Raw genomic sequence first — 19,553 nt, forward strand, 5'->3', positions numbered from 1 at the left:
AAAATAGGCCATAGTGTCTGAGGGTAACTGTGATAACAACGTGTCTCCCTTTATTTGCACCTCCCAAACTCTATATCCCCCTTCAGACTAGACCTGCTGAGCAGTGCAGTTTTGGCTTCTCTGGACTAGCTAAGCAGAGTTAAGGCCTTTTAAAAAAATGGTGGTGGAGCTACAATCCCTTTTAACTCAGTTATGTGTTCTGATATGCTTCCCTGTTAAAAACACATAGCCCAAGAGGACCCACATGACAGGCAGCCTAGCGCGAGAGGAGGTAAGGTATGAAAGCAATGGAGTACAGACATCCCAGCTGCAAGCATTACTTCTTCCCTTGGTTTCAGTAGCAGGGAAGAATGCAGCTGATCTGACTGCAGCAAAGCTCTGGCTTACAGCCAGCTAGCTGTGGGGTCTGTTTTGTACACTGGGAATTTACTAACAATTTAACAAAAAAAGACTTCTATCTTTCTCTTGCTAATTTTTTTCCCTTATTCAAGGTATACTCTCCCTCTCTGTCAAAAAAAAAAAAAAAAAAAAAGCTTTTGGCCAATCAGAAATTTGAAATGTGAACTTTTAAATAGATGCATAAATTTCAGTTCTAGTGCAAACCTTAGATCTCTGGGACTTATTTTTTTCCTTTTGTTTCCAGTACTACATACCATGATAATGGATAGGCTGTTCTGAAAAAAGAACCCAGCAACTTGACTACTTAACAAGAAAGCGTGCAGTGGTGCATGGCTGGAAATATCTGCAGCCAGAATAATTGCTTGCTTGTATTAGTCGGCAAAGGTTCAGTCACAGGTTCAGAAACCCCAGCATCAAACTCATTTAAAATGGCTCAGCCTGTACAACTCCAGAAGAATCTGAACTGAATTAATTAGCTTGCTTTCACTTTGAGAGCTTACCTTTCCTTTGCAGATCTGCATCAGGCTGATCGCATTTGAAATTGTGTATCTTCTCATTGTGGAGTCTTTGATGGCAGGCGTGTAAAGAAGTTCAAAGTAAATGCCTCGATCTATCGCCTTCGCATGAAAGAAGGTGATCAAAAATCAAAAGGAAAGAAGCATAACAATCTAACAACTGCTGTCTATTATTGATGCAGCTTATTCTCATTGTAACTATACTGTATATGAAAAAATGAAGGCAAAATTGTTCTAACAGAAACACTGCACAGCAGGAAAGGTAAAAAAGGATATTTCACTGTACACCGGGTATGTGCACTTGAATCTTTGGCTGTTGGATAAATGAAGAAATGCCATCTACCTATTTACCTATTAGTTGTAATTGGCTTTCCATAATCACAGTGATGAGGAGAAGGATAATCACTTTGGCCAAAAACAAATCTGGACATTTTCAGGATGCTCCTCCTCTAGCCTCACAGCTTCCCATAAGGATCACCATTTCCCACCACATCCACGTCTTGCAAATGAAGAATTTGCCCTTGCAGAAAAGCAACAATGAGGTCCCTTCTCTCCTGTCCCACAGGACACTGTGCTATTTGTGACAACTTTCGAAGAACAGTAGGTCCTCAGAGTTACCAAACAGTAAGAATTAATACACTTCCAGTTGCTTTAAAATCCTTTGCTACCTGTCAAAACACCTCACCAAAAGCCTAATATTGTTGTTTTTGCTAACACACAGAAGAAAGTTAGGTAACTTGCCATAGGATATACAGTGAGTTGGTGATAGAGACACAGTTCAAAGCTAGGAGATCCTGTTCCATGGTCTATACTAAATTTGCCTGAAATGTTGCTCTATGCTTTATATTCATATTATTAAAACAAAAATACAGTAGTGTTAATACTGTTAAGAGAGCCCAGTAACTGAATATAGATGTAATTAATTCAGCTACCATTCATGCAGAAAATCTGCATGCATGCGGAACAGAAGTTATATACACACCAAATGTTTTACGTAGAGCTGGTGTGACATCTTCCATCAAGAAGAAAAGCCTGAATTTATCAAACCAAAACAGGTAATGGCAGTACACCAGTTTCAACTAGTTTCAAACCAAGCAGATTTTTAACTTCATCCCCAGTGCTCTGGCTGCCTGCCAATCGGTCTGTCTGGTATCACAGCAATCTAGACTGATTACCCCAGGAAGCACAAAACCAGTCTGACAGATAGACTGACTTGAAGCTGAGAGCGTGGAAGCTGAGGAGTAGCTTGTGAGGAAAATATCTCTAAATACAGTGATTCAGGTGCCTCTTGACCACCTAGCTCCTCACCTGGGTCAACTGCTGGAGTTTCAGGCACCTAGGGTAGTTTCAAATAACACTTCATGTACAATTTTTATCCTAAACGAAATGCTGAAATTCCTGGTCTGTTGTAAATTCCAAGATATTACTTTCGTTCTGTTTCAGGATTAATTCTATGTTTTTTTTTTTAAATTATTATTCTATGTTAAATTTTCTCTATAGAAGGGGAAATAGGATTTCTAGTCAACTCCAAATTTCAATTTTTATGCACCAATGACTGTATCAGCCATGAATCCCCAGGTACAATGGACCTTGATACACACTCAGAAGAAAAATATTTCACTTAAGAGCATGTTCAAATTAAGTTTTCTGACAAACCACCAACAGTAGGCCAGAATTGTATTAAAATACTTGATCTACAGCTGATGCACTGTTTTAAAATCAACTTGTGCGCCACAGCAAATATTTAGCAATTCTACATTGGGTTCATTTGCTAAGATACTATTTTGTCTAAGTATGGATTCAATACAGTTGCTCTCCAAATAACTGGCACAACATCCCTTTCTCAAATTAACACTGTCATTCATGTTCTTCTATCTTACAAATAGGCGGGCTATCTACTCTGACATAGCTACATGATTTCTGGTTTGGGAGGCAGCTTGGTCAGCAATCATACCAAATCTCACTGCTTAGTATAGCACTGGCCTGAAGGCTCTGTTCCCATTCCCTGGGAAGACCACTTCTGCCTTCATAAGTGAGGGACAAGAAGGAGAAAGAGAAAGAAAATACATCATTGCATGTTAAATGCTGCAGTGGAGGCCTTGAAGTGAAGGACATTTAAAACAGTGCTAGACATTATGCAAGAAAATAAAAGAATCACTTGGATGGGAATGGTGGGAGGGAAATTGTAGGGAATTCAGCTCAGACTGACACTAAATACAGAATTTAATAGCAAGAAAACAATGTAGATGTAAATTTACCACGTTCACAGGGGGTCTTCGGAAGTAGAATGGCAGCTTTTCTGTTACATTTATGCATACCAGATCCACATCTAGAGTTGTGCAAGCAATCTACAGCAAAGAAACACAAGCAGGTTATTAGATATGTCAAAAATGTGCAAGCAACTTTAGGTGCACTGATATCCTTAATTTCTTAATGCAGGACATGTCTCTCCAGGGTGAGTTCAGTTTTAAAACAAAGAGGTGCTATATGTCTTGCAGGTATGCTAATAAAAGAGCAGAGGTACAGGTGCACAGTTTGAGTGCATGGAGCGTTTAAAACCCAAACCTGCCCTAATTTACAAAACTACTTTTCCAATAAAATAATCACTAACTTAAAGGCATGACTTACTGCTCTGTTCTTACCTGATATAGGACATGTAAAAACAATGCTGGCTCTTGGGAAAATAACTCGTGACTAATGAAGGACAAGCCCTATTTACAGAAGGAACAGTTTGGGAAGCGTTCCTTATCCCATCATTCTCTAATTCCAGCAGTGCCACATGCCCCATGCTGCAGGGCGATTCATGGGGCCCTGCTTTCTGCAGTAGGGGGAAAACGCACAACCCTTTCTGAAAGCCCGGTCTCTGGAAGAGTCTCAGGCTGTGCACCTAAGGTCATAGTTTGAAAGCTTAGCTTTGAATTCACCCCACAATTTACACCCTCTGTTAAAAGAAAGAAGAAGTGAACAAAGGGTGGGGCTCTCCACGCTGACATACAGAGAAAACTAAGGGCACACAAAAGGGAGCCCTTGATTTACATATAATCTCATGCACACAAGACTTGTATGAATTATATATGCCTATCCTGTAAAGATGATTACACAGGACCAGATTAATTTCTATAAGCAGCACGGTAACAAAGAAGATAAAGTGGGCTGTTCAAAAGGAATTTTCTATTTGTAGGGGAAATCTGCATTCAGAAACCTGCCAGCAACTACACCTGGGCCAGTTGCCAACCATTCATCCCTCCTTGCACCAGCATGAAAGCAGACGGGGTTGCAGGGCAACCCAAGGCCTGGGCCGCAAGGACTGTGCTCTATTGCAGGTCTGGCTATGGCTTTGCAAACTAGTCTTTTACCAGTTCACAAGAAATTCAGATGAAGATGAGAGCAGAGGCCCAGCTTTGGGAATGTTTCTCTGCTGTTGATAGCGCTCCCTCCTGGACAAGAGGCCCACAGCACATACGTGGCGAATTCACACACAGCAAACCACAAGCATATTGATGTTAAACCTGACTCTGCTAGGCCATTCAAACTAAACTTTATCTTCATGCCTTACCTTTACCAACTCCGCTAGGTGGGGCACAATTTGAATCTACTCTAAACGCAAGTCTAACTTGATGCAAGTTTGGCTCAACTGTAGCCAGTTTAATTTCTTTGCTTATGGATAGTACAAATTACCATCTGGACAGAGGTGATTCACAGGAACACACACAAAGCAGATAGCTCTGAGTCACGTCCTAGAAAAGATGTTGGTGAGGCCACAGGATATACAGAAAGAGAAAAAAACCCAAATGAAGGAAAACAAGAATACAAACCAGGAGCACATAAGTCACACTGTGTCATGAGAAAAAAAGCCTTCCTAATCAGGTCAAGAAATGCTGGAAAACTCTTTTCCATTTTGCAAATTAACCACAGTGGGAAGGAAGGGAGTGACCTAAATGCCAGTGTATCTTCAGGATACCAGTGACAAGAACATTTCAGAAAACACCACCGAGGAGAAACAAAATTAACAGTCACACTTCCCCATAAGGAGGAATTCCTGAGCTCTAAGGAAAGTTGGAGAGGAGATTTCTCCAAACACTCCCGTGCTCAGCCTACCTTTGGCTCCTGGACAAGTCTCACACACAGAGGCAGGTTACCCAGCCTGCTGAAAGGGTCTGAAGGGCAACAAATTTATGCAGAAAACAATATGCAGCAGTCATGCAGAAAACAATATGCAGCAGTCACGCACAGCAGCGCTCGTCTTTGGCTTCACCGTGGGCAAGAGCCCCATCTGGTGGGAACTGCAGACAGCCAGAATAAATTCACTGGTGCTTGGACAGGCTGAAGACAGCTGGCTTTGCTTTGGCAAACTATTTATGAGTAAACATAGAAATTTGGCTTTGCAGTACATCTATATGTACAATTATATAAGTAAGTTTTTTTAGATTTTGGTGATCTGCTAATTGTCTATGAAGAGCAGGCATAACTACCTAAAATGATTAGAATAGTTAGAAATCTTTAAAAGTTTTTTTTTTTTTTTTTAAAGCAGCAGACAATTGATCTTAATACCGGGCACAGAGTGGGCATTCCAGCTGGAGACCAAAACAGTTCTCTTGGAAGATGTAAAGCAGCAGCATGTTCTGCTATTATCTTGGCAACCACAGCTTCATCATATCCCTGAGGATATAAATTATTTGGGAATTTGAGCACATCTCTCACTACACAGCACTGCCCCTCTCAGACACAGGAAAGTTTCCCCGGCTCACGACAAGAGGGCACAGAATTTTTTAGGCCATGTTAAAATTAGAGCGCATCTCCACTGATCACACATTTCTCTCACAAACATATGAAAAACCTTGTTCTGTGGAGAATAATTCAAATGCAAAGTTCTTGTGAGAAAGAAGATGCTCTTTAGGTAATGTAGTTACCAACAATTTTAAAATACACACTTAATTTGTGCTACAAGACCCACACCAAAAGGCTTTATCCTTAATATCAAAAGATCCACGAACTGCAAGAGCAAGAAGTATATACCGATACTCTCCTGTGTGATCTCATCTACGTGATTCAGAATCTTCCTGTTGATACCTCTAAAAACTTAACACAATTCTCCATGGAGACTTAGAAAACCTAGAAGCTTTAAACAGAGGACAGACATACAAATACACTCTAAATCTGAGCATGCAACAATGAAGTCTTTTGCCTCATGCAGTTTGCAAGAGACATGCTTGGGCTTCCTCCCCAAAGTAAAGTGTTGCCAGGATGGAAGATATGAAGATGGTCTCATGGACAACCCTGTTTCCTTCCTGACAGGTCTGTCACCTGCGAGAGCGGCAACTTAAGCAGTCGCTATCTGCGCCAGACCGCCCAGAGCACAGCCATCCTCTTATTTGTGCTAGAACAACTGTGTGTGTGACTGAATGCCGAGTTAGGATGGGAGGAGAGCAGAACTATCTGAAAAACAACTTGGCAAAAATTACGGTTACTTTTCAGCTGAAAAGCAGTTCCTCTAACCAAACTGCCATGCAGCTGAGCAAACAGCCACACAAGCAGAGCAGATGGGGACATGCAGGAACAAGAGGCTGAGGGCAGGGAATATGCTAACTCAGACATCGGTGCAGCTGAACATCTAACTGCAGCAGCAGAACTCACGGTATGGCTTGAAAATAAAAGACACTCACCCTTAAGTGACAGCCCCTGCCATTCCCCCAAACCTGGCAGCACGCTCCTGCTGTTTACCTTGAACTGGCTTCAGGTGCTCCTTAAACACACAACGAACTGATTGAACTCACTTAGATGAGTTCAGTGAGAAGGCAACGAGTGGCTTCTTCCTGCCCTTCTTTGTCAGTCTCCCTCATTCAAGTTATTCAGTCAGTTCAGCTGCACGTGAACCCACAACCTTAATTTTATGCAGCAGAGCCCAAAAGAAAGATCTTGAGAGTAGCTGCAGAAAGCCTCTTTCACAACTATTCGAGTCTTTCGAACCCCCAAGAGTGCCCAAAAATCTTACAATGGGAAAAGAATTAGTAAGAAATGAGTTTTGTTATTCTGTAATTGTTCCAATTAATGCCTGAATTCTTATGCTGAAGACTTTTGTATAGACCCTGGCTATACTTTATTTTGACAAGCTCTTATTTGGATGAATTCTTCAAAAAGGAGAGGAAGTAGTTTAGAAAAACCAAACCGGAGAATATGATTTTAATACGTCAAAATAGGTATTTAGCAGTATTAGAAAGTAGCTTTAACTTGTTTTAAGAAGATAGACTCACTTCAATATTGACAAGCTCTCTTTGAGAGTTAAATGCTGGCATTCCTCCAAAGAGATTCATACTTGCTTTTAGTATCCCAATGCCTTCTTCAGACTGCTTTAAACTGCAAGTCTGCTAGCTGCCTGCCAAGGCTAACAGAGGTGGGACACTTCCACCTACTCTTCCAATTCAGAGTTAATAAGATTATTTATGAGCTTGCAACAGGTCAAACACACCACTTATTTTTTGTGGGAAAAACATTTTGACAAAAAGCTTGACTTGCTTCAGATGCTCAGCTTGATCAAATCACTCACAGCAGCTGTTCCTGAGTATGCAAGAATAGTGTAATTAAAAATAGGAGATACAGGGAGATAGTGAACACCTATCACCCACCAAGCTGAGTTGTGATTATTCTTCCCTGGGTAGTGTTTTAAAACTAAGAACTTTTTCTGGCAGGAAAGATCTATTCACGATAAAGGAGCTATGGCTAAAAGTTAGAAGCCAATATGATGCTTGGTGCTGTCAGTAAACACTGAAGAATTTCTGCACATCATTATACTTAGGTATCAGCTCTAAACAGTAAATGTGTAAGGCTTCTTCAGTCAAGCACCAGAACTAGACCATACTAGTTGTGGTCAAACGCACTTAAAGACTCTGCTTTTCTAAGACCACAGGAGTGATAAGAGTATTTGTTATTTTTTTGCTCAAAACACCTGGATTTCTATTGAGGCAAACCCACATGAGAAGCAATGATCTTGGGCTAACTGTCACAGATAAGTCCTAACTAAGGTTTTGAGAACGATTCATGTTCACAGCTTCCTCTCACGAGCACACTCAGAGCACTTCCACTGCTACACACCCCAGCATCTGTTTGGTTAAGACTGATATAGCAAAATGTTCAAAAACTTGCAAACATTTTGGAGATGGTTTTCAGTTGAAGGTTTCCTCTGAACTGCCAGGATAAAATGCAGGTGAGAAAATGACCATATCCCCTTCACATATTTCCCTAAGGCCGCTCTACTTTTGTACAGCTTCAGTGTTTTTCTTGGCAGGCAAAGTAACGAACACATATCATGAAGTTATACAAGTCAAGTTTTTCCTCACTCAGCCCGAGTGTCCAAAACAGTCAAAACAAAACAAAAATGGAAATCCCAGTCCTGCAATCATTTGGATGAACTTCCAAAAGAAGACCTAAGACTGTAAAACAAAGAGAGCAAACCTCAGAACCACTTCAGTTCTGCTTTTAGAGTTGCTCATTTTCCCCAGCATTTCGGAGAGAAACAAGTAGTGCTAGCAGAAGATAGCAAACACGTTTTGGGGAAGCTGTCAGAGCTTGGAAAGTTAAACAGTTCAAGACAACTTTTCTAAATGCTGATAACTTCAACAAACTGATGTTTGATGCTTGCTCTCAGTTTCAGTACAAGACATAAAGGACACCACAAAGCAAGCGCATACAACTCCAATGACAAGGCAGATGTTTCAGACCTTAACCAGCCACCTTAACGCCTTGTGCCCTCCTGCAATCCCTCATAACTTTTTTAGGTTGTGAACTAACCAAGGAGCCAATGCTGTTTAATTAGTCCCATGACACACAGGCCTGTAAAAAAACAGGAAGTGAAATCAAAAACATAACACGTACTTGGACTAGCCCAAAGCACTTAACATTATTATAGCACTGGCACTACCAATAAAAAAAAAAAAACAGAGATGATTGTACTTACATGGAACAGTTTCTCAGTCTTAGGAAATACTGCTATGATGTCATATAACCTTATATTTGTAGATGTTGATCTCTACAAAAGGAAGAAACAATTAGTACTTTGACTTCTGGCAGATGCCAAACATATGCACAATGATTACGACCAAAGTAACGAGAAGAAATATTACTTTTCCATTTTCTAGTACTAAAGCAAAGCCAATAATCATCCAATGAGTCTAACAATTTTACACGGTAGGTCTCTGATGTGAGCAGTTCTCTGAGGTCATTTTGAAGCTTGTCCCATCCACCTAGTTAAGCACTCCCACTTTTCGACTTAGTAATGTCAAAAATTGCAGGGCTTTCTCATGGCATTCTCATCAGGAATTTTAGATTCTTGCATTCTAGATTCAAGTCTGCATCTCTTCATGATCACATTACCTTCTAAAGATGCAGTCTGAGAAAATCAGTGATAAGTGTCCTATGAAATCCATGAACTTCTTCCCAAAGAAAGAATGAAACTTTGGAAGTTTTGCAGGGGAGAGGAAACAGAATTCAGAAAATTAATACACTGAATATACTTACCAAGAGATTACAATGGGAAGGATCAGAAACAACAAGTGTTAGCCGGTTTAAGACTTTAATTCGTTTAGATGTCCCCTACAAAGAAGAAATAATACAAAAGTCTTTAAGAGCTGCAAAGCAAAAATTTATGGTGAATTTCATCCTGTTTGCTTTACAGAGAAAATGGTGCCTTGCTCATATGCTTGCCTATACTAATTTTCTAGAAGTCTGTAGTTACATTTTATTTTTATTGTTTTACAGTGATCTGTTCAGTATCACATCCGCCCTTCAGAAAGAAGGACTTACAGCATTTCTTTGAGAAAGGGTGAACTGAAAGAAATACTTAAATAAATAGACAGAAAAAATGAGCACGTTTTGTTAATTCCACTATGCTTGCCCAGGCTGGCTACAAGTGTGAGCAAAAGTAACTCCTGAATTAACATGTCAGTGATTTGAAATATAGCCTTGGTTTATTATATTAAGATCTTGCTCCAACAAAACCAGGAAGCCATTTCCAGAACTCAAGACTCTTTTGTTTCAAGTGCTACACTATAATTATTCAACTACAAGAAGCTTAAATCCACATCAAACAACTTTTAAAATCATTTATAAAATTAAAAACTAGAGTGTCATCTAAAGCGAGTGCCTAATGCTTCTAATGTTGGGGGTTTTAACAATTAAGCAATGGAAAATTTTCTCTTTTTTGATTAACATGTAATACACAAAATTGCATACACTAACACACCAAGGTAAAAACATAAAACTTAGAATATGTAGGTGGAATGTAGATTGACATACTTGTACAACAGGCAAAGATGGAAACAACTCTGAAGGAGATACTGGCTTGACGATTTCCTTAAAAGGGAATCAAAGAAAGAAAATTATTCAAAATATAATGGATTGCATTTAGAATATAAACAAAGGTTGTTTTCATAGAAAAAAAACTATTTACCAAGGACAGTTTATGGACCATACTAAATATCAACCGCAATGCAGTAATACTGAATTATACAATTGGAGTTTTGTCACAAACGGAGGCATTTGTATATACGTCTAGACAAGCGTTCTAAAGAGAAAACTATTTGGGAACATGTAATAAGCCACGTAGTTTTACAAAATAAAACATACTAAGAACAAATACCCCAACAAAAGTTACCTGTTTCTTTTCTTTAAAATCGATGACATGATTAAGAGCAACTGTCGAATATCCCACTAGAAAAGGCAAACAGGTTGTAAGAATGTTTTGTCCAGTAAACTAATAGAAACAAATCCAAACAGAAGCCTGATAAGCTCAGCGCATAAATGTCTCAAAATTAATAATGATATGCATATTTTCCTTCCACATCACAATTCTCTAGCGATTAAGTCACAAAAAGAGCGTCTTAAAACACAAAATTCTGTTTGCCTTTTAACGCATCCCAGTCTTAATAACGTTTACTCAGTGGCAGAGCTTTTCAGACACAAGCGATTACTTGGGCAGGACCGTTCACATGGCCAGGGCGGAATTAGATACAGGAGACGCCAGCCCTGTGTGTCACTTAGACTTCAAGTAAACTGGCAAGTCTATGATGTCTTCAGGAGCGTAAGGCTAGGAATGGTTTAAGCCAATCTTCACTTCCCAATTCTGCGCATCCGCGAGGCTGCCTGAGCCTCAGGCTTACGCACCTAAGCAAGCTCGGGCAGCTTAAAAAGGAAAAAACGCATCTCTGACGTTTTTGTGAAGCTGCACCGTAAGAACGGCAACGGTGCCGCGCTAATCCCACGTGTGCACACTGCCAGATGTGAGCTTAGAGCTCTTCTAAGGGACAAGGCTGACTGAAGTTCGTTAATCTCCACTTACAGGCTGCTCGTTTCCCGCTAGGTGTCAACACAGACTTTTAAAGAACACGCTACGTCAAGCCAAAATAACTTCCCCCTGGATCAGGAGAGGCGCACAGACTGGAAAGACGTCACCATCTCGCCCACCTTCAGTAAGATTGCTGACACTGGCTCGAAGGCCACCCTTGTTAGCAAGTTAGGAAAATACGTTAGAGAGGAAACTGCTCTAACGTCAGCAAGAAAGTGCTCGAAAACTAAGAGCAAATATCAACAATTAGTCATCCAGTCAGGGTCTCCAAAGCTTTAGTCCTAGCGTCGTCCTATTAACTATTTTCTTTAAGGGACATGGTTAGTGACATTCAGGATACTTGCTAGAACTGCAGAAAACACAAAGCTGGGAGCGAGGCAATTCTCTTAGAAGGCAAGGTTTAAGCTCAAAACGGCGTGGACAAGCCAAAGAGAAGGCCTCACTCAACGGCGGGGAGGAGGAAGAGCCTACGCTGGCCAAAGACCAACCACCTGCCCCACGCTGGCTGGGGGCAACCGGACCCGCAGCAGCTCCGCGGAGCGAAGACTCAGAGTCGGGACAAGCCGGAGGCGGAAAACGAGCCCACGCGTTGGGGGGAAGACAAGCGTTACGCTGGGACAGGGACAGGGACAGACAGCTGGCAAGGCAGGAGGCAACCTGGGGAAGACCCCCAGCCTCGGCACTGCCCGCGTAGAGGGCCACAAGTCACGGGGGGCAGAGAGCAGCCGGGGGGGGGGGGAGACCCGACGAGCGCCACCTCTGCCCAAAGCCCGGCCCGCGCCGAGCCCAGCACCGCGGGCGCTTCCGCCGCCGTTCCCGCCCGCTCCCCTCCCTCCCCAACCCTCCAGCGGCCACCCGAGCCCGCTGCCGCCCCTCTCTCTCCCCGCGGGTCGCCCGGCGCAGGCACAGGCGCCGCCAGGGCCAGGGCCGCGGCCGAGCGCAGCCCCCCCCCCCCCGGCCGCCATCGCGCGGGGCCGCCCCGCTGCCGCACTCACAGCGCGCCGCGGCCTCCAGCAGGCTCTGCACGCACTTCTTGTCCGGCCCCTGCGGCACGTTCAGGTCCGCGAAGGCGGCCATGCCGCGCGCGGGGCGGGCTCCTCCTGCCGCCGCCACCCCCGCGGGCTCGGGGCAGCTGGGGCTTGTAGTCGGCCGGCGGCGCGCTGGGCGGCGCTGGGCGCAGAGCGGGGCGGACAGCCCCGCTGCACCCGCTAGGCGGAGCAGGAACCGCGCTCAACGGAAGTGCGACCGGGCGAGTCGAGCGAGGCCGCCGCTGGAGGCTGACTGCCAGGAAGTGTGCCCTTCTACTCCTTTAAAGGTCTTGGTTTTCCTATCTTAGCCAACAAAATGAGAAATAAACGCCAAAGCTGCCGTGTCAAGAGATGCTTCCCTAGACGGCAAAAGGCCTGAGGGATTATAAATCCATAAGTCGGATGCATGTTAGTTATGTGGCGCTATTGCAAAACCCACAAATCTCATTCTAAGGTTTATCAGCAGCATAGTTAAAGTACGGGTGGTAATTATCACTGCCTTTGTTCTTTTGGGTGCAGACAGCAAACTGGGTCTCTTTTCCAACTTTAAAGTAGTTTTCCAAGGCCTCCACCCGGGCTGGAGAAGCCTTTGCTTTCTTCAAGCTGGACTAAAGGTTGATGAGAGAAAGTCTGTGGGGTATCGAACTCCAAATTCTTAACTGGGGAAAGCTGCTGCTAACCAAAGGAAAAGCAGTGATGCTCCCAAATCCTCAGTCAGTCCCTGCTTACTGTAGCTTGGTGCAGTTTTCACCAGCTATGCTTTGAGACTCATAACTCATTTCTCCCCCAAAGATCCCACAATTTGCAATGGATAAGCAAGAAACAGTCGTGCCTGGCTGGCACGTTTCCGGCCTTGCAGTCTGATAAGTTACAAAGTCTAGTAACAGTGGTAAGAGAGAAATTACCAGCGGGCTGCCGTTAACTGCAGCAGGCACTCAGGGCAGCTCTGGGGTGGGAAACAGCTGCCTGCCACACCGCTGTGAAAGGAAGAAGAAAGCCCAGCTGATAGACAGCCTGTTCCTGCCACAGCTGTGGTTGCATAGGCAGCCAGTTCTTGACAACATTAGATACCAAGATATTTCAGTAAAGGAGCTCTGTTTTGGTCCATCTATGGCCGTGAGATGCTTGCCTATCAGATCAGCCAGTACTGTTTCTCTGCCAGTCATTTAAACAACTAGCAGAGCCTGAATGGTATTCTTGAGGCTTTTCTTTGATGTGTATAAACGTGGAAGAGCTCAAGATATTATTCCAGGTTTTCTTTAACTGAGTGCATGCATGATGGAGCTTCATTTATCTTAGTGAACAGAAGAAATCAATAAACATGTATCAATTATTTGGGAATAGACCTCCCAGAGTAGTGCTCAGAGACACAAAAAAGGACTAAGGAGCTTTTGTGGCTGGCACTATGTGAGTGAGACAAACCTTTTCTAGAGGCGCTTGTAATGGAGAACTCTGTTAATTTAAACAGCTCTTCACAAATCCGGCAGAACCCTATTTGTTGTAACGATTTAAAAATCTGAGTATGAAGCAACTTTCAGCACCAGGGTATCATGGATGATGTAAGCAGACCAGTGTGAAACCTTATTTTCTGCGTTACTGAGGTCTTACTACTTTTGTTTATCCCCAGTGATCTATTTAAAACATCTTTGTGGTCCTCACTGTTAAGTCATAAGCCTCCAACATGCTTCGATTTGTCTGTGTCCTGAAGCCCTTTTAGTGGAGCCCAATTTCCCTCATCGAGGTGTTCTCTCTCTCAGTATATTTGGATGCCAGGGGAGTCTTTCTGTGATTTTTGTGCAGACCAATAGGCTCTTGAATCCATCTGAGTACCCCTAACAATTCTTCTAATATGCTTTCAACCAAGGACCCTACACTGGCAACTATCAGATTATTTTGCTTTCCTTCTGCATTCAGCTCCTTTAGGGAACTAAGATACTATTGGGTACTATCTATCTCAGCAACTCAGTAACATGAATGTCGCCATCACTTTAATCATAATCTCAAATCGTTCCTTTGTAAAGGTGCATACTGAATTTTCAGAGATGGGAACTTTGCTTGAGTGATACAGAATTTTTAGCATAAATTTCACCCTGTTGGTTTGTTTTATTTTCAGATGACAGCTTGCTGCTGTCAGTATTTGCTGATCCCAAAAAGGGAAGGCATCATTGCACATTTATTTAAGTTGCACAGATGTATTTAATTTTGACAATGAAAAGAAACCCCAAAGATGTGAACGGTTACCTCTCTCTTTTACTGCTATAGAGTAGTGATGATTTATTTTCACAAAGATAAAAAAAGGCAGTAGAGAAAAATGCAGCTGTAACATCTTTGCTAGAAGTCGGACAAGAGTGTTATTTGCTAAACAGTACATGCTGGGAATAAAAATCAAGGTTTCAATAATATTTGTCCATAGAATTCTACCCAGACTGTGACAAAATACTCTAAACATCTTGGCAACATATTTCCCTGTGAGAAACATATACCTGTACTTTATTTTTTATCCCCAACATCAGGCCTTCACTTTATTGGTATCCAAAAAAGAAAATGAAAACAAAAGGAAAGAGGAAAAAACTTTTACGATAGACAAATGAAAATGACAATTTATGAAGACAGACTGGCTCAGACAAGTAAGGAGAAAAAAAGGAGATGGTAAAGAAAGGAAGAAGAACAAGAACTCATGTTTCATATTCATATGTGGTACCTTCTCGCCATGTACCCAAGATTGCAGCACCTTTAGGCCTTTATGTTAAAATGAGCAGAGCTGTTGTTTTCCAGACCTAGGTGTGTGGAGAAAAGGGCTACTGCCCAACAGTTTCTACCCTGGTGGTGAAGCTCCTGGTGCTGCACTTCTTGACCCATTTGAGTCCAAGTACTTGGAGGCAGCAAAGACCTGCTGTTTCAATAGCCCCTGGAAGTACCAAGTCCTCAGGAGAGGGGCCATTCACCAGGAATCAAGGATTTAGCAATTGTTCTTCCAACACAGATACTTTGATAGAATCATTTTGGCCTCACTAAATCGACGTGTGCTGGTGAAATTTTATTTCATTAGCTAGCTCTGACCTTACCTCTATCTAACCTTACCTCAGTAACATAGTAGCAAACAATTGGTACCATCACCCACTCTTACACGATACAACTAGAGTTTATATGAATCACAAATGCTAGAGAGATGTAACTATGTGATTACCACTATTTTTAGAAAACAATCAAACAAAAGAGTTCATTATTTTTAGAGGGGAAAATTCAAAGAAAAAGGTTCCCTCACCTTTTTTTTTTTAATTTGGAATATTTCTATATAACAAAAAGGAACATTAAAGATAAGATTTGCAAATAAAGCCCATAGGCAAATGTGAACAAACTTCTGTAACATCTTTGCTAGAAGTCGGACAAGAGTGTTATTTGCTAAACAGTACATACACAAACACAACAGTAGAAGTGATCTAACTTCACTAAGTGCACAACAAATGAGGGGCTAGGGTCTTAAGCACAGAGTCAGAGATGAACAGAAATAAGAAGAGGAGCCTTTATAGCCTTTCTACAAGTCTAAATTACTCAAAGGACAGTACGTTACTGAGCTCAGCCAGAAAATTATTGGCTGAAATTTACTGAAGTTTCGTGGTAGGTGAAAAGGTAATATCTTGTGAGGGCACAAATGTCAGCTTGTTATTTTTGACTCCCAGTCAGCCATTTGTTTAATTTCTGTATACTGTCTTGAACAGCATGTTCACATTTGTAGAAAGGGTCACTGAAGACAAAAGTAGGATGCACATTTGGAAGGATCAACTCCTAACGTAATACGTAATTAGTTTTAAATACATGGAATGGATGTAATCCCATGATATGATGATGTATGCTCTCTGCTTTCACAGATGCTGGGGGTATGAAAGACTGTGAATCCCCAAGGAAAGCACCTCACTAGATTCAGCTCAGCCCCGGGAAACTGGAATGTTATTCTAGGTGTGTCACAGTGAAAAGCTTTCAAGGAAGGATTTGTATAGAGGTATCAGCTGCTTCATCTCGCCACAGTGTCACAGATTTTCCCTCCAATCGTACAAACATCCCTTTGACTTAAATTGACTTGTCTCTAAGGAGATAAGATTTGAGAGTTAATACAAAGAGTGGTAACATATGACCTTTGAGAAGAAAAGAAAGCAGAAGATTAACTTTTAATGACTGTATGGGAATTTCAGGCACAGAACGAAAGATGAGGCTAAAATCTTCCTTTCAGGTTGAAATGGGTAAGAGTAATATGCAAATGATCCCGCATATAGTGTGCTGAGTACACTTACAGAGTCACGTTCTGGAAATACATTGAAAAGCTGTCAAGAAAAACGACTGATTTAATGAACTGTGTCAACACATTTACAGGAAGCACCAGATTATAATTTGCCTTGCCTTAGTCACATTTTAAGTAACTGAAAAATTGCTTTTACAGCAAGCATTAAACTGTACCATGTTATCAACTTTTAAGATACAAATCTATTTTGAACAAAATTTACCCAGTTCTCCTTAGCTGTACTTCAGACATTATTTAAAAAAGAATGTATTCACACAAGTAGGAGACAGTCTCCCTTCTGCGTGCTTTGCCTTAATGCTTTAACCTTTATTAAGGTTTAGCTTTATTTTGACCTGCCCTTTCTAATTTTAAAGACCTTTTTCTTCTTAATATTTGCTTAACTATGATGGAGGGCAAAGGAATCACCCTGGAAGGGCAAGCCACTTAAAGCTCAACGTTAATGAACACATTCTGAGCAATTAAACAGGGAAGTCTTTTGCTGCGAATGGACTTAGGCAACTAAGGTGAAAGCGTGACTGACTGGGAAAGCACATTCAACTTGATAATGGTTAAGGAGCTGCCCAACTAAGTCTCTCACTTCTCATGTGAAACTTACTTATTGTATTACTCAGATCAAGACTCAGATTGAGGTGTAAGGGGAAGCGAGCAATTGAACTCTCCCAAATCCTGCTCACCCTGCCTCCTGGAGCAGGTTGTGCCTGTGCTCAAATTGTGTAGGGGTAGCTGGCTCCTCTGATCTGATCCCAACCCCACAGTGTGCTGTGGACCAATGTGAAATCACATATGATGAAAACCCTGGTTTCAGGATTCAGGTGATGGTGACAGAATGGAAGATTTCATTAAAACAATAAATTCTGTGAGCCAACTATCGGAGCCTCATTTGCTGTGGATTTGTGTTGCACTAGTGCCTGGGAGAGTCAGCTGAGGTTTTTCCCAATGGCTGGGAAGGTCTTCCTTCAAAGCAGATATTATTATAACTGTATGATGTGAGCTCATACTGCAGCCTCTTTTACTGCTGGGCCACAGAAACAGTTCTTCCCTCTAGCTGGTGCTTGTTATAATGTTACCTTCAAGACCTACCCTCACTCAAGAGGTCACTGAAATTGGTCAACAGTTATTGATCCATCTGGAGTCAGTTCTCCTGCTCTCATTTCCTCCCTTTCTCTATCTCTGGCTTCTATCTCTTGTTGGAAATCTAAGGGGATGCTCAGGAGCAGGTGTGTCCTGTTTCTAAATATTATTGTCTAGCATGTTAAAAAAACAAGCGACTTAATCTTCCTTCGGTACCCCATCTGTGACCGACAATTCAGTTAGCTTTCACCTCGCTTGGAGGGAAGAATATGACTTAAAGAATGGAGAAAGCTGGAGTGTCCCAGTAATGGGCTAGTATCCAAGAGTTCAAGGAATCTCTGCAGAAAAAAACCAAAGCAATGGTTGCCTTTACTTTCTGAAAAGATTACACATGGAATAGTAAATCAGTTCAAAATGACTCAATATAAATATTAATAAAGGAAAAGGTTATAGGACTCACATAAATTTAGCAGGAAGGAAGAAATCTTAATACTGAAAATCTGTAAGTTTAAAGCTACAAAGAAATATGTAAGAGCTGACCATGGTGTTGGGGGTAGATCCTATATAGGTGGCCACTATTAACTCTCCAAGTGGCAGCGGGGGCCCTGCTGGACCTGCCACTGAGAATCTTTCATGCGCAGAGAAACACAGACATTTCTTCATGGTTTGATCGAGACCGCATCTAAACAAATCCTTCAGCATTTGCACTGTCAGTCACCTCATCTCTGAACAGAATAGCTCTGCCTTGGGTCTAATTTTGCTACCTTACCCTTAGTTCTGCTAGACTGCGGTCCTACCAGTAGCAATTTCAGTGACCACTTCCTTTAAGGAGTCTTCTCTCAGCAGTACTTCCTACCCTCGTTGCTGAACACCCCAGCTCGGCAGCCAGCCCCTGTCCCCACTGCGTACCTGAAAACCACAGGGCGCGCTCTGGCTGCAGCCTACGTGGCTTCTCCTCAGGGGCCCACACAGCTCTTCCTCAGGGGCCCACACAGCCCTTTCTCAGGGGCCCACACGACTCCTCCTCTGGGGCCCACACAACTCCTCCTCAGGGGACCCACACGACTCCTCCTCAGGGGACCCACACAGCTCTTCCTCTGGGGCCCACACAACTCCTCCTCAGGGGACCCACACGACTCCTCCTCATGGGCCCACACAGCTCTTCCTCTGGGGCCCACACAACTCCTCCTCAGGGGACCCACACGACTCCTCCTCATGGGCCCACACAGCTCTTCCTCTGGGGCCCACACAACTCCTCCTCAGGGGACCCACACGACTCCTCCTCAGGGGACCCACACAGCTCTTCCTCTGGGGCCCACACAGCTCTTCCTCTGGGACCCACACAACTCCTCCTCAGGGGACCCACACAGCTCCTCCTCAGGGGGACCCACGCGGCTCTTGCTCCTCGCGGGAGCCCCGGAGGACTCGATGTCCCGCTGCGAGGGGAGAGCACACGGGCTCCTCTGAAGGGGACGCAGCCCCGCTAGGGGGGCAACGGCTTCCCGTCCCCGTTTAATGCCGCACTGGCCGGCCAGCGCCGGGGGAGGCCGCCTCGGGGGCCCACGGCCGGGGCAGGGGGACGGGGGGGGGGGCGCCGAGCAGCCGTTGGGGCAGGCGGCGCCCGCGCCGGGCCGGCCGTTACCGCGCGGGGGGCGGAGCGGCTCCCGCCTCCCCCCGAGCCGGCGTCGCGGCCGGCAGCCGGGTGGGAGCGGGCCGCGGCGCGGCTGGGCGGGGAGCGGCCGCCTCCCCGCCCGCCCCTCTCCCCTGGGGGGCCGGGGGGACGCGCAGGCGATGGCGCGGTGCCCGGCCGCCGGCCGCCCGGGGCGCGCCGTGGGCGAGCCCGGCCGCGAGCCCGCGGGAAGTTGAAGGCAGCGCCCCGGCGGGCCGCTCCGCCGGCGGCGAGGGGG

At 43.7% G+C, this 19,553-nt stretch overlaps 1 protein-coding gene across 1 annotated transcript in view; it reads right to left on the reverse strand.

Moving 5' to 3' along the window:
- RPP30 (ribonuclease P/MRP subunit p30) overlaps positions 1-12,472 on the reverse strand; it is a 23,671-nt gene extending 11,199 nt beyond the window's left edge. Inside the window, exons 1-7 of the mRNA XM_068950087.1 lie at positions 12,246-12,472; positions 10,561-10,616; positions 10,203-10,259; positions 9,426-9,500; positions 8,866-8,937; positions 3,173-3,262; positions 900-1,016 (exon numbers count right to left, since the gene is read on the reverse strand). Coding sequence (XP_068806188.1) covers positions 900-1,016; positions 3,173-3,262; positions 8,866-8,937; positions 9,426-9,500; positions 10,203-10,259; positions 10,561-10,616; positions 12,246-12,327 — 549 coding nt within the window. The 5' untranslated portion in view covers positions 12,328-12,472. The remainder of the gene's footprint in view (positions 1-899; positions 1,017-3,172; positions 3,263-8,865; positions 8,938-9,425; positions 9,501-10,202; positions 10,260-10,560; positions 10,617-12,245) is intronic.
- Between the last annotated feature and the right edge of the window lie 7,081 nt (positions 12,473-19,553).

Source organism: Struthio camelus, chromosome 7 (genome assembly GCF_040807025.1).
Source record: "Struthio camelus isolate bStrCam1 chromosome 7, bStrCam1.hap1, whole genome shotgun sequence".
Classification (NCBI taxonomy): Eukaryota; Metazoa; Chordata; class Aves; order Struthioniformes; family Struthionidae; genus Struthio; species Struthio camelus.